The sequence below is a fragment of the Tupaia chinensis genome, unplaced genomic scaffold, assembly GCF_000334495.1.
Source record: "Tupaia chinensis unplaced genomic scaffold, TupChi_1.0 Scaffold000362_1, whole genome shotgun sequence".
NCBI lineage: Eukaryota > Metazoa > Chordata > Mammalia > Scandentia > Tupaiidae > Tupaia > Tupaia belangeri.
In genome coordinates this window covers 3,099,170-3,112,696 of record NW_006159859.1, presented here as the reverse complement: position 1 = coordinate 3,112,696, position 13,527 = coordinate 3,099,170, and the positions used below count along the sequence as shown (strand labels likewise).

General features: G+C 40.0%; 1 protein-coding gene across 3 annotated transcripts in view; it reads left to right on the top strand.

Moving 5' to 3' along the window:
- Positions 1-13,527, top strand: part of PRDM5 (PR/SET domain 5) — a 150,826-nt gene that overhangs the window by 66,847 nt on the left and 70,452 nt on the right. For all 3 annotated transcript variants that reach the window (XM_006153109.3, XM_006153108.3, XM_006153110.3), the window contains 4 exons: positions 6,454-6,628; positions 9,694-9,868; positions 10,961-11,053; positions 11,305-11,426. In XM_006153109.3, the coding sequence (XP_006153171.1) occupies positions 6,454-6,628; positions 9,694-9,868; positions 10,961-11,053; positions 11,305-11,426 (565 nt within the window). The remainder of the gene's footprint in view (positions 1-6,453; positions 6,629-9,693; positions 9,869-10,960; positions 11,054-11,304; positions 11,427-13,527) is intronic.

Genomic DNA, 13,527 nt, shown 5'->3' with positions numbered 1-13,527 from the left:
GGAGGCATGCCTGCTGTAGATAGACCTTCATGATAACCATTTCCTATGTGCCTACTATATAATAGTTCTTTTTTCATATTCTATATTATTTAATTTTTAAAGCAACTCTTTGAAGTAGCTACTACTGACTCCATTTATAGATGAGGAAACTGAGACTCAGAGGTGTTTGGATAAACTTTCCTAAGAATCCACAACTAGTGTGTTGTGTACTAGGATGTTGGACTTCAAAGCCCATCATCTGCCCAATGTGCTTGACGTTCCATCCATATCTCAAAGGTTAATGTGAAAGGGAGATGAAATGTAAAGTGAAGGATGAACTAGAAAACTGCCAAGTGCTGTGTTCATGTGGAACAGTGTTCCTCTGTCTCAGTGGTCTCCCACTTACAGCTACTCTTCTCAGCCTTCTGAATTTAAGATGAGTGTTTCGGCGTCAGACTTTTGGTGGAGCACTCCAGAGAGTGCTCTGTCACAGCCCATACCTCTCACTTTTCTGGTGAATTATCTTATCCAGAATATTGCTTTTTTCCCCCAGATTTGTTTATTTTATTAAATAAGTTTGTTTTGAAAACCTTGGCAACCAGTATATTTAGAAAAACCCTTGTGTGTTTCTTTGTGTGTGTAAGTTTGCTTGAAAATCTGAATTCCACATTACATGATGTTATCAAAATGATGAGTCTAATAAAATCTGAGCCATCACTATTTTTTTCCAGCTTTATTCAATAAAACAGGATCCTACTCTCTGCGTCTCTTGTCAAAATGCATTAGCTGTCCAGAAGAAGAGCTTTGCAAGTATTTTATCATCCAAAGTATATATGTTTGTCATTGGAGATGTGAATGACAAACCTTGTAGATTTATTGAAGGATAGTAAGTAGCTTTAAAAAAAATGGTTGAGGGATAAGCAGATGGCATAATGATTACATCACTGGATTCTCACATGGCTGACTGCTGTTCGAGTCTCAGACCTGGAGGCTTGAAACTCACACTGGGTGTGTTTGCACACATGACCAAAATTCTGAACAGAGAATGGAGGAGAAGGGATTGTGGTGTGGCCCTCTCCCCTGGGGAGTGATTTCTCTCTTTCTGTCTCTCCATCTTCTCTGTCTCTCCAGTGAACACACATGTCCTGGAGCAAAAATCTCTCTCTAAAAAAATAAAATAAAATAAATGACTAAAATGACAAGGGGACAAAGATTCATGGATAAATGGAGCTAACATATGAATTTATCTTGGTGCAAAAAAAAAATTAAATCCGTACAGTTTTTTATAATATTTTCTATGAACCTTTTGAAGACCATTCTTCCTCTTGAATATCTAAGTGAAGGACCACAAGCAAAAAATATATAAACATAAGGTAGAAGATATATTAGGTCACTGGGGAAGTCATGACATATTTTTCTGTTTTTCTATGCAAAAATCTATCATGAATTTCCAGACAACCCAGAAGATTCAAAGCAAAAATTCATGGTAACCAGTTTTTATTTGAATCCTTAGGAAGAATCCTTATTAAGTAGAGCAACATCTCTGAAGTTTTGAAGGAAAACTTCATCACTCTGGACTCACCCTTCTTCTTGCACACTTCTTGCAGAGTCTATTAGGACTTTCCTTTCAAAGTATATCCAGAACCCAGTTATTTATTACTGCCCCATGGCTCCTTGCTACAGTTCTGGCTGGTTGCACTTCTTCCACCTGCCCTTCATGTTAGGTTCCTGGGCACATGCATGTTTCTGGTATGTTGCCACCAGGACTTAGAGTTCATCCCTAGTTGGTCACATGGCATCTGGTTTCTCTGGATACCAGGTAATTGCTGCATTGTGGGACCCGCCCCAGCTCAGGGCTTGCTAAGAGGAAGTGTGAAAGTGAACTGAAGAAGAAGTGGCTCATTTGAAGGATAGTTGGAGTGAGAGAATGTAATGGGTTCAGATTATGGGATTCTACCTGCTATTTGGGGCATGACTGGTTCTAATGCAGATCCTGACTGGGGCCTGGAGATAGGGAAGGAGGTGGATCTAAGAATAGGATTCTGGTGAGCACGATGGGTACAGTTAGGGTGACCAACTGTCTTGCTTTGCCTGAGGCTCTCCCAGGTTTAGCACACTGAGAGTCCCAAGTGCCCCGTAACCAGATGGTTGCTTGCTTTAGTTGTAACTCAGACAAGTGGTTGGCATCAGGGGTCCACACCAGAAGATCGTGTTAGCGTGAGAACAGGTGAACGGAACACAAGATCATGAGATCCAGGATGACAATATCATTGGACATTCAGAGTTTTGCAACTTTTTGATTACAAACAATTTGTAGTAGAAATAATGAGCCAACAATGGTGTGCAAATAAAATAAAGCAAATGAAACAGGACTGAGGAGCACCAAAAATTTAAAAAGATGGACAGAAATGCTAATGCGAGAGAGGAATAGCACATGTAAAATCATTTATTTTATGTTGTATTCAGATTTTACAGTACCATGAAACCCATGCTAGGCATGTTTGCTTTTGAGCAGCAGACCATGATGTTCAACACCTTTCCAGGTGTTTTTAGCAAAATCACCAGGAGTCAGTGGCAGCCGAGGTAAGGATGCCCCAGCCCTCAGATGGAGGCACAGGAAGGTGGATAATCCTTAAGATATAAAGGCAAGGGTCACGCGGTCTTAAAGAGTCTGTGTTCAGAGATCAAGCCATGAAATAATGACTGGAAAGGAGAGCTGCAACAAGGAGAAGTAAATCACTGGATTGGAACATTAAAATAAGAATCAAATGCGGAGCACAATTTTATAGCAGGCTAATGACAACACGTACTTCACATAGTCCCAGAGCATTGGCGGAACACTCTTTCAGTCCTTTCCTTCAAAGGGCAGAAGATCCAGCCTGAAATGCATCGATAGGTGGGGAAAATGGCTCTGGAGATTAGTAATATGGCAAGTTTTGACAACAGGAGCTTTGGAAGGAAGAGAAGAACACGAAAAGACTTGTACGGATTGTAAGGTATTTAGAAGTCAGTGCAGTGTAGGCAAAGAAGCAATTTAAGAGGATATTTTCAGGACATAGCAGTCAGGCGCAAGGCACACAGAGGTAACTGGATCCTACAGGGCCATTGGGGGTTGGGATCTCAGCCCAGTGGCTTGAAAAATGCTTGGGGCTCATGCGAATGCGTGCCCAAAGTCCTGACCTGACGGAGGAATGGAGAAATGGAAGAAGAGGGACTGCGCAAGACCATGCCCCATGGAGGGCCACCTTCTCTTTTTCTTCCTGTCCCTCTGGTGAGGGCTTTTCTGTCCAAAAAGAAGAGCTAAATCAATTCTAAAAAGAAGAAGGTACTTTTTTTTAAAGAGGGTTTTTTTTTTTTTCCTATCTTTTTTTTTTTTCCTATCTTTTGGGTGCGTGCACTCACTGGAAAGACAGAGACAGGAAGTGAGAGTGAGAAATCATCCCCCAGGCAGATGGCCACACTGCAATCCCTTTTCCTCCATTCTCCTCTCGGGATCTTGGACACGCACTTACATGCATTCAGTGTGAGTTTAAGCCACCGGGTCCAGCCCTCAAACTGAGGTCGATCAACTACGTGAGAGTCCAGCAAAGTAACCATTATGCCATCTGCTGATCCTGAAGAGGATTCTTTTTATATATATATAAAAAAAATATTTACGGAAGGCACATGGGCTAAAGAGAGAGAAAGTACTCTCCAATGGGGTGTGTTTACACCACAATCCCTTCTCCATTTCTGCGTCCTATCAGGATTTGGTGCACACATGCAAATCAAGCTGCTGGAGCTGGGATTCAAACCAAGGTTGGCCATGTGTGATCTCTCTCCCTTAACCACTAGGTTATGGGCTTGCCCAAAGAATATTTCTTAATAATGTGGCAGCAAATGAAAAAGAAGACTCTCTTGGCCTACACAGTGGTAAGAGTTATGTGTAGAAAGAGATTTAGATATGAGCATTAGATACATAGATTATAATTAAATTCCTCTTCATATCACATATTTGGGAAACAGGGGAAACATGATTGGTTGGTTCTTTAGATACTGTAATGCTGCCATTCCTTTCATTAAAGTTTTAGCTGGCATATTGAAGTGTTCTTTTATTACAGCCCCCCTACATACACACACTATGTCTCACAATTGCAATTTAAGTGAGCGTTATCATGTCTTAAAATTAAACATTATTATCTTTTCTTGGTGCTATGCAGGCCATCACAAGATTAATGACTTACATGCTAGAAAGACGTTTCAATTAACTTTCTTGGCTATTGATCAGATAAGCACTGAGATTTATGATTGTGTTCTGAAGTCTTCATTAGGTGAGTCCTGAGATGCTTTGGGTAACTCCTCAGTCAATGGTCAATGGTTTTCAGACCCAGGGAATTTCCACTTTGGAGTTAAGAAGATCTCTCTTTACCAGAATATGTGTGTGTGTGTGTGTGTGTGTGTGTGTGTGTGTGTGTGTTTACTAACATCTCTTAATTCATCTACTTACTTGTGAATGGTTTTTAGAAAGCATAATATTTAGAAAAATTTTTATAATTAAAATTTCTTAGCCACAGTATTTTCTTAGCCAATCATCCTTTTTAATTCATTGAAATTTCTATCTATTGGGTCTATGCTAATAGTCCCTTGAAAAGAATTAATTACCATTTGCTATTCCAGACCTGGTGGTGACATGGAGAATAAACTTGATGCAGCTTTTTCTGGAAGATGAGACAGACAGTCTCAACATTTCATAGGAGATTTGTGTATAACTCATGAATTTGCAAATTTCCCCTACTGCAGACTTGCTCTTGTGTTAAATAGAGCACTTGTAGATGCCATGTGTGGCAGGTGAAAAGCTCATAATGTCTTTCAAAATGCAAGAGATACAGCACTGAGAGTAACGATTGCAATTAGAAATAACTTTTCATGTTCCTGGAGGTATGAAATTCAGAAACTTCCAAGAGTGCTCTAAATATTATAGAAATGTCCTTTAATTAAGTGAAGCTAATGGTTCAATTTGCTTCAGTGCTTTGAACTTTCGAACCAAACCTCCTTTCCCCAGAATTGGATGAATATGATCATCATTTCTGCCACTTCTATGGAATTTTCTAACATATATTGTTTTTAGAATGACAAAATAATCTATGCTTATTGTAAAAATGTAAAATAAAAACCCCCAACTAAAACCATATTGAGTGTAGGATAATTGCCCCTCTCCCATCCTCAACATCATAACCATATAAACAGTCTGGCCCACAGCCTTCCGGTTGTTCCTGGAGGTTCTGTTTGTGTGTCTGTCCACTTACCCACCTGTGCACTCATTACCCACTCCTCTTCCTCCCACCTCTTGTCTGTCCTCTTACCTCTCTCCCTTCCTTGTCGTCCTCCTCCTCCTTTAGGTAGGTTTTTGTGGTATTGCCAAAGGGAAGACCACTTTGTTCTGTGCTCGGAGCTTTATTGAATTTCACTCCTGAGTGGAGCTTATTTTCCTTGTCCTTTCCTCCCTTTGCCCACCACGAAGGTTCAATAAATTCAGGCTATGCTTTGCTTCTCTTTATCCTCAGCAGCCAAACTCGGAACCTTCCCAGAACAAACCCTCAACTGTCTGAAAGAGCAATTCTGGGTGCTTTTTCCTGGGGAGAGCCAGCAAAGCAGCCCCAGTTCTGGCTTCCCTAGTGATTGGCCCATGGCCCAGAGGGGCTTTTGCTGCATTTGATTCCGAGCGTGATGTTTCTCTGGAGTCCCCTTGGAAAGAAGGCTCTTTGCAGCATTCTTCTTCTGAATCTGTTTTTGGTGTAGATTTTTTTTTTTTCCTTGCACTGGTAATCTATCATTTAGACAATGCCTGATTTCTGTCTTCTGGAATTTTCTAAAAAGTTTCAGTATGTCAATAGTGGACTTCTTTAAATGTTTTCTTCCATCTGTTAGGCTGAGAAGTTGCAGCATACATGATGGCTCAGTCAACGCTTTGGACTGCCCAGATGTTTACTCTTTTTCCTATTTCTTACCCAGCTGTTTGAAAATTTTAGGGGACACATTTGCAGATCATCCTCTGGTGTGTTTTGGAACGTGAGAGGTTGTTTTTCTCTCCCCAGTTTTGGATTTAATGTTAATCACCAGGAAATTGTTGATATTGTATTGTTCTCTGAGTGTGTAAATGACATTGTTTCCTGACAAACTGCAATTATGGATGGCCGCAAAGTAATAAGCTTCCACAAAGTGTTACTTGTAGGACAATTAATAATGCAAAATATTCATAATAAAATGTTTACATAATTATTTCATTTTGTTTTATATATAATTATGTTTTTACAAATATGTATTTGTATCTTATGTGCCAGATGACTAAATATTGTCACTTACCCTTTTCAGTGTGTGGATCAATTAGATATAAAAGAGTAATAGCATCTTTTCATGGGCACATGGATAGATACTCTTCTTAATTACTGTTAGATACGAATGAATGGTTTAGCATTTTTTGAAACTTTGTTTCAGGAAGGAGAAAACATTTTCTATTTGGCAGTTGAAGACATAGAAACAGATACAGAGCTTCTGATTGGCTACCTGGACAGTGACATGGAAGCCGATGAGGAAGAACAGCAAATTGTGACAGTGATCAAAGAAGGAGAAGTTGAAAATTCTAAAAGACAGTCAACAGCTGGGAAAAAAGGTATGGCATTTGGTTATCTGAGAGAATAAAAGTTATAGAAGAGATGTGGTTTGAACCGTGGTAGCATTATGGATCATTATAATATGGAGTTCTCGAGAGAAAGTTTTTTTTTTTTTTGGAGAGATTTTCACTGTAGGGTGCGTGCGCTCGCCAGACAGACAGAGAGAGACATAGAGACAAAAAGCGAGAAATCACCCCCCAGGGGGGATGGTCACGCCGCAATCCCTTCTCCTCCATTCTCCTCTCGGGATCTTGGGCACGCACGCACACGTGCCCGGCGTGAATTTTAAGCCACCGGGTCCGGGACACGAACCGCGGTCGACTATGTGGGAGTCCAGCGACATGGCCATTACGCTAACTGCTGGTTCCCTTGAGAGAAAGTTTTGTCAGAATTGCTCTCAGCAGGTTCCCAGGTGTGTGCTCATTTTTTAAAGGAAAAGAACATTGGGAGTGAGTAATGAATATACTCTAGGATTGTACAGGTGAGGGGAAACTGCATTGCTGGGGCAGCTGCTGGCCCTCACTACCTTCCCTGGTATGTGGGGGTTGACAGGTGGTGAGCATTTAGTGAGAATTTCTGCATTCTTTTCTTGGCTTTGATATTAATCAGTCCTGTAGCATTGAGCATGTCACTAACTCTCTGAGACTTCAGTTTCTTATTTGCACAGGAAAAGAAGTGCCTGCAGAGGTAAGGTGTGAAGGGAGGTCCCTGGATCCTAGCAGTTTGATTCTGGGGCCTCATTCTTGTTAGAGATTTTCAGAGAATGTAAAACTTCTGGGAATCTCCTATTCTGATCACAGAGCTAACAGGATTGCTAGATTGTCGTAGTTGGGTGATCAAAAACTTTAGCTGACCACAGGTTCTTCTGGCTCGAATCCCAGACCTGCCATCCAGGAGATGGGTGTTACTGGGTTGTCAGCTGCTGGTGAATTATTAGTGCGCTTTCTTTCTATCAATGTAATGCCGTATTTTACTCTCCAGGGACTTATGAGTGATCTCACAGATACTCCCGTTTTGTACTAGATTATTTCTTAGATCGTTTGGACTGTGATAAGAAAGCACCGTAGACTGGGTAATTTATAAGCCACAGAACTTTATTGCCTACAGTTCTGGAGCATGGGAAGTCTAAGCTCAAGTGACCAGCAGATTTGGTGTCTGGTGAGGGCCTGTTGTTCACAGATGGCTCCTCTATTATGGAAGGGGCAGAAAAACTCCCTTGGGCCTCTTTTATAAGAATATTAAGCATATTCATGAAGTTGGAGCCTTCATGACCTAATCACCTCCTAAAGGCTCCACCTCTTAATTCTGCTCCCTTGGGGATTAGGTTTCAGCACAGGAGTTGTGGGGATGTGCAGACAACAGGCTGCTGCTTACCACACAGTACTTTTCCATTTTGTGTAGAAAATCACTTCAGAAGCGACGCTGGTTCCAAGTTGTTGCTTTTATATCAATTATATATTCTAATGGTATGTCATTGGCAATTCCTTAGGATCTAGGGCCCATCTTCACACCTTGCCTCTGTACTCACCTTTCTCGTGTGCAAAAGGAAAGCCTCAGAGAGTTGGTGACTTGCTCAGCGTAGGAAGTCTGAGCATTCTCTCACCATTACAGCTTACGGTTATGCTTCTTTGTTTCAGGTAGATTATTTAAGGGGGGGAAGGGGAGTGTAGGCTCAGACGATTCTGTTTTTCAAATATGCATTATGCTATTTGGTATGTCAGATTTGGCGAACTGGGGTTTATTTCCATATTATTCTGTTTCCTTTGATTTCATATTTTGGGTGTGCATTATTCTAATGTAAAAATAAATCTATTCATCTGCCCTGATTTCTTCTTTAGTTATTTAAGTACTAGTTTCTGTTACCTTTGTCAAAAGAATAAATAGAAACCAAAGGAGTTTTCCCTCTCTCTGTGAAACAGATACATGTATTGTTGCTATGTTTATTTTAGAATTCTTAGTGTCTTATTTATAAAAGTGAAGACACATAATGAAAACAAAAATAAAGACCAAAAAAAGCAGTAAAAGAAAAGAAAAGAAAAAGCCACCTAAATGTCTTACCATGGAGAGTTTAGTTAAGTAAATTTTGTTACCTTTAAAAAAAAAAAGTTGACTTGAAAGTAGATCTTAAATATAAAAAAAAGAGCAGCATGTGAAGTATTATTATTAGAGTAGTTATTCCTAGATGGTGCATAAAATAGGTATGCACAAAAAACAAGTCAGGCCTGGAACTAAATTACAGCGGTGTTTCTTCATGACAGGCTTATTGGTGATTTTTATTTTCTTTATATTTTCTAAATCTAATTTTCTCTGATAATCAGGAAGGAAAATGTAATTTAAACAGCACACTAAGAAATTTGGGTAGGGCTATATCTGTCCACGTGAAACAGTAGAGCTTCACTCATTGCACTGTAGCCAGCACTATTTTTTTTACTTGTGCATTTTTTTAAATTTACATGTGTGATAACCCTTGGGAATTCAATTTAGTTTGTCTCTGTTGAAGTTTTCTTCTGGTGAAGCTAAAAGGGAGCCAAAGATGACCTATTTCAGGAGAAACTTTTTTTGTAGTTCAACATCTGTAATAACTCCATATTAGGATCAATTAAAAATTCAGTTTGGGGGCTGGCAGATGGAGTGGTGTTTGGTTCAAGTCCTGACCTGGCAGCTTACTTTATCACTTGCCCTTTCTCTCTGTGTGTGTCTCTCTCTGGTCAAATTTGAAATAATAATAAATAAAATAAAATAAACAATTAAGACAATGTTTTAAAAAAATTCAGTTTGATTTGATATAATTTGGTGAAACACAAATAAAATGATTTCAATTTTATTTAGTACATTTAAATGATTAAATTTATTTAAATAACATTATTTACATTATATGGTATATTTCTCTCTAGCTCCTCTTATTTTTTTAAGGACAATGTTATTAATACTCATAGAGATAATAAGAATTTACTAATGTGATACCTGTTAGCAAAATTCATTTTAATTTTCAAATGAGGGCAAAATGGAGCAATTCTTGGCTCTGAGTTTCTGTTTGTAAGTCTGTTTCTTTATGACTGTACAGATCGCCTTGCCTGTAAAGAGGACCACGCCTGTCCCCAGTGTGAATCAAGTTTTCCCAGTGAAGATATTCTTGCAGAACATCTTCAGGCGCTGCACCAGAAGCCTGTGGAGGAGAAAGAATTTAAGTGCAAGAACTGTGGAAAGAAATTCCCAGTTAGGCAGGCTTTGCAAAGACAGTGCGTATATTCATGATAAGCTAATACCTTGTTTAACCATTTGGCTTAACTCGGGGTTTCTAATCTGTATGTGTGCAAGCATGTGTGTGTGTGCAAACGTTTCTGTGTTTGTGTCAGTGAGTGGGACACAGTAAGCCTTCTATATGGTCATTGTCATCAACTCATCTCCTCTTAGTGTAGTATGTTAATTTTTGAGCTATTCTGATTATAAAATTTAACAAGTAAGCATTGTTTATGCTAATCGGTCTGTCCATTTAATAACTTGCCATTCCACGTCGAGCTCATTGGTTTACTAATTTGAGGTTCAGTGTAATTTAGCGGGTACTTGGAGTTGACAGATCAAGTTTCGGTTGTCTGTGTTTGATATTCCCTTTGGAATCACAGAAAGGTTTAAGACATGGGGAGGGTTCAGAGTCTAAAGAATACATGGACATTTTGGGAAGCACTGTGTATTTCGCACCAACTTTGGAGGAATAATTTAAAGATGAATAGATACAGGATATGACAGAATGATGAATTAAATGATCCTACACATTGTTCTGTATGTGGCTTTTATTATTATTATTATTTTGGAGAGATTTTTGTTATATATAGGACGCATGTGCTTGCCAAAGAGACAAGAGAGTGACAAAGAGACAGAAAATAAGAAATCCCCTCCTGGAGGGGTGGCCTCTCCGCAATCCCTTCTCAGTGTATGCCAGGTATATTCAGGAAGGTCTATGGACTTGAACTGGGATCCTTTCCATTGGGATTGCCTCACAGAGTATTACCTTTTACCACTGCACTAGTTTCTGGGCCCTAGTATTAAATAATCCACAAAAAACATATTGTTGATGAACTGGGGCATACAGTTAAATAAGATCCTGTTGGGTTGTTGGAAAAGTCATGATATATTTTTTCTACATTTTCTATGCAAAAAATGTATCATGATTTTTTCAACAACCCCCTATTTAAAAATGTAAGAAGGCAAAAGACAGAATGAAAAGAGGGATCACCGATGTGACTTTACTCAGAGCTGGAATATTCTCCTACCTTTGCAGCTTAGATTTTTCAGTTGTGTTTCTCTCTCTCCCTTTTCTTTTTTCCCTTCAGTGTTCTTCACTGTACAGCAAAAAGCAGTCTGAAGGATTCTTCGCGAAGTTTCCAGTGCTCCGTTTGCAGTTCTTCCTTCAGTTCGGCATCAAGGTTGTGTGCTGAGTTATCAGATGACCTTCTACAGTCATGGGTCATGCTTTGCATGTGTGTTTTCATGCCTCTGAGCGATTATCGTAGGACTGCAGAATTCAGTGCTACCTTCTTTACCTGCCTAGATAATGCATGCAATAATCCTGAAATGGTACTAGGGAGCGTGAGGTCCATACCCCCGTGGTGAGCTTGGCATGGTGTAGCTGCCTCACGTTTCTTGGTCCTGTTTGTCTTTGTTGGCTATCTTGCAGTTTTGAGCAGCACCAGGATATCTGCCGGCGGGAGGTCAGGTTCGTGTGCAAGGCTGACAGCTGTGGGAAGAGACTGAAGAGCAAGGATGCCCTGAGAAGACACCAGGAGAATGTCCACACTGGTGAGGAGTCGCTGGAGGGCCCTGTGGAGGGGCTTCCTCTCCCTGGCTTGGGCGATCTGTGCTCGGGTCTCGCCCGAGGAAGAGCCGGCTTTCCCATTGTTTCACACAGGTGTGGAGCTCTGGCAGCAGGGGCTTGCCTTCCACTGAGCACTGCTTCTTTTTTAAGTTAATTTCAGCAGATTGGGCATTTTTCACATCTCCCAGTTTATCATAACTGTAGACCTAGGTAGATGCACTGACGATTAATTATAATTTTAATGTTTGATCATATGGAATTTCTCATCCATACACTGTTAAAATTGACTATGGTGTTATAGATACATTTTGGAACTATTAAGTGATGCTCTTCTACCTATACATATGACATATATATATATATAAGACAGAAACAGAGAGAGGGAAAGTGAGAAATCATCCCTCAGGGCAAAGGGCCACAGAGCCATCCTTTCTCTTCCATTCTCCTCTCCAGATTTTGGGCACGAATGCACATGTGTCTGTCGTAATTTCGAAGCTGCTGGGTCTAGGCCTCAAACCAGATTGGCTACGTGAGAGTCCAGTGTCTTAACTACCACATCACCTGATAGCTCGCTGCCTTCATATTTTTACAGTGAAATTTAATATTTTAAATGCTTATTTTTTTTTCTATGTTGGAGAAAATTTAAAACCACATTATGATGGGGAATGTAATACATTTGAATTAATAAAGCAAATGCTATTTGAGCTCCATCTAATAGTTAGCCAAATACGAAAACATTAAAAACATTTTCATTTGCCTGGGGACAAGTGTGTTCGGCAGAGAGAGACAGAGAGGGATAAAGCACCCCCTAGTGGGGTGTAGTTAAGCCTCAATCCCTTCTCCTCCATTTCTCCATCCAGCTGGGATTCATCAGTATGCTTTTCAAACAAAAAGGGCTGGGACTTGAACCACAATCCACCATGTGGGGTCTGGCACCCTTAACCACTAGGCTATGGCCAGCACAACATAGTAATATATAAAATCATTTAGACTGTATCTGTGTAGCCGATAGTGGGCAGTCCATGGGTATATTTTGGCTTAGGGCTTTACTCGGTTGTGCTGAGTTGAACAGATGTAGTATTGTCGCAGCTCACTTTTTACTTCCTCGGTGTCTCATTTTTAAAGGAGGTTGAGGTTCATGGAACTCTGCAAATTTTTCTATGCCTATCCTATTCTCATGGCTTTCCTTTCCTCCTCGGCTCTTGGCAAGCGGGTGGAAATGTGTCTGTGACTAGAGAGGAAAATGGATTTCTTTTCTCCTTTCCTGTTTATTCCTACATTCAGGTGAAAAGGATAGTCTGTACCCAGCATCTTTAGTCTATAGTTGTTCCTTGTCCGGGAGTTTGGAACAACACTGAAACTGCAGAGGCCAGGACAAGCATGACAGCTGATTCGGACTTGGCGTCATTGGTTGATGCTACACATTAGGTGTGAGCGTCACATGAAAGCTCAGGGTGGTGTAGGACTAGTATAATATGTCTTCAGATCGGAGCTCGTCACTGGGACATCACTGTGTTCTGGTTTCTTTCTTTTTGAAGGTTCTATGGGTGATATAGTGAAGATGGTATTTTTCTGAATTCAGTATACTGGAGCCTTTTCTATGATTACAAAAAGCAAGCATAACTTTTTGATAGAACTCGCCTTCATAGCTTTTTAAAAAATTAGTTTAATGCTGTTCTGGTTAAAACGCTGTTCTTAATTTTCTTCATCTATGTCTGCAATGTATTGTAACAAAACTTTCATGTCAGTTTTAAAATTAACTTTGCTGAACTAAGTAAAAAGCCAGATTGCATGCGGAAACTCTGGAAACTTGCCTTCTTGTCCCTGGGCATGTGGTCTTCAGGCTGTGTTAGACACATCATTTCTTTGAGGTTTCTTGTAAATGGCCTTGGGTATTATTATATAGCGAATCGTGCAAATTCCTGGTGATTTTTGTAAGAAATTATTTATAAAAGGAGATTTTGTTTATTTATTTATTTGAAATACTTTTTGCTACAGGGCATGTGCTTTCACCAGAGGAACAAAGAGAGACAGAGAGACAGAAAGCAAGAAAATCCCCCCAGGAGGATGGCCATGCCGCATGCA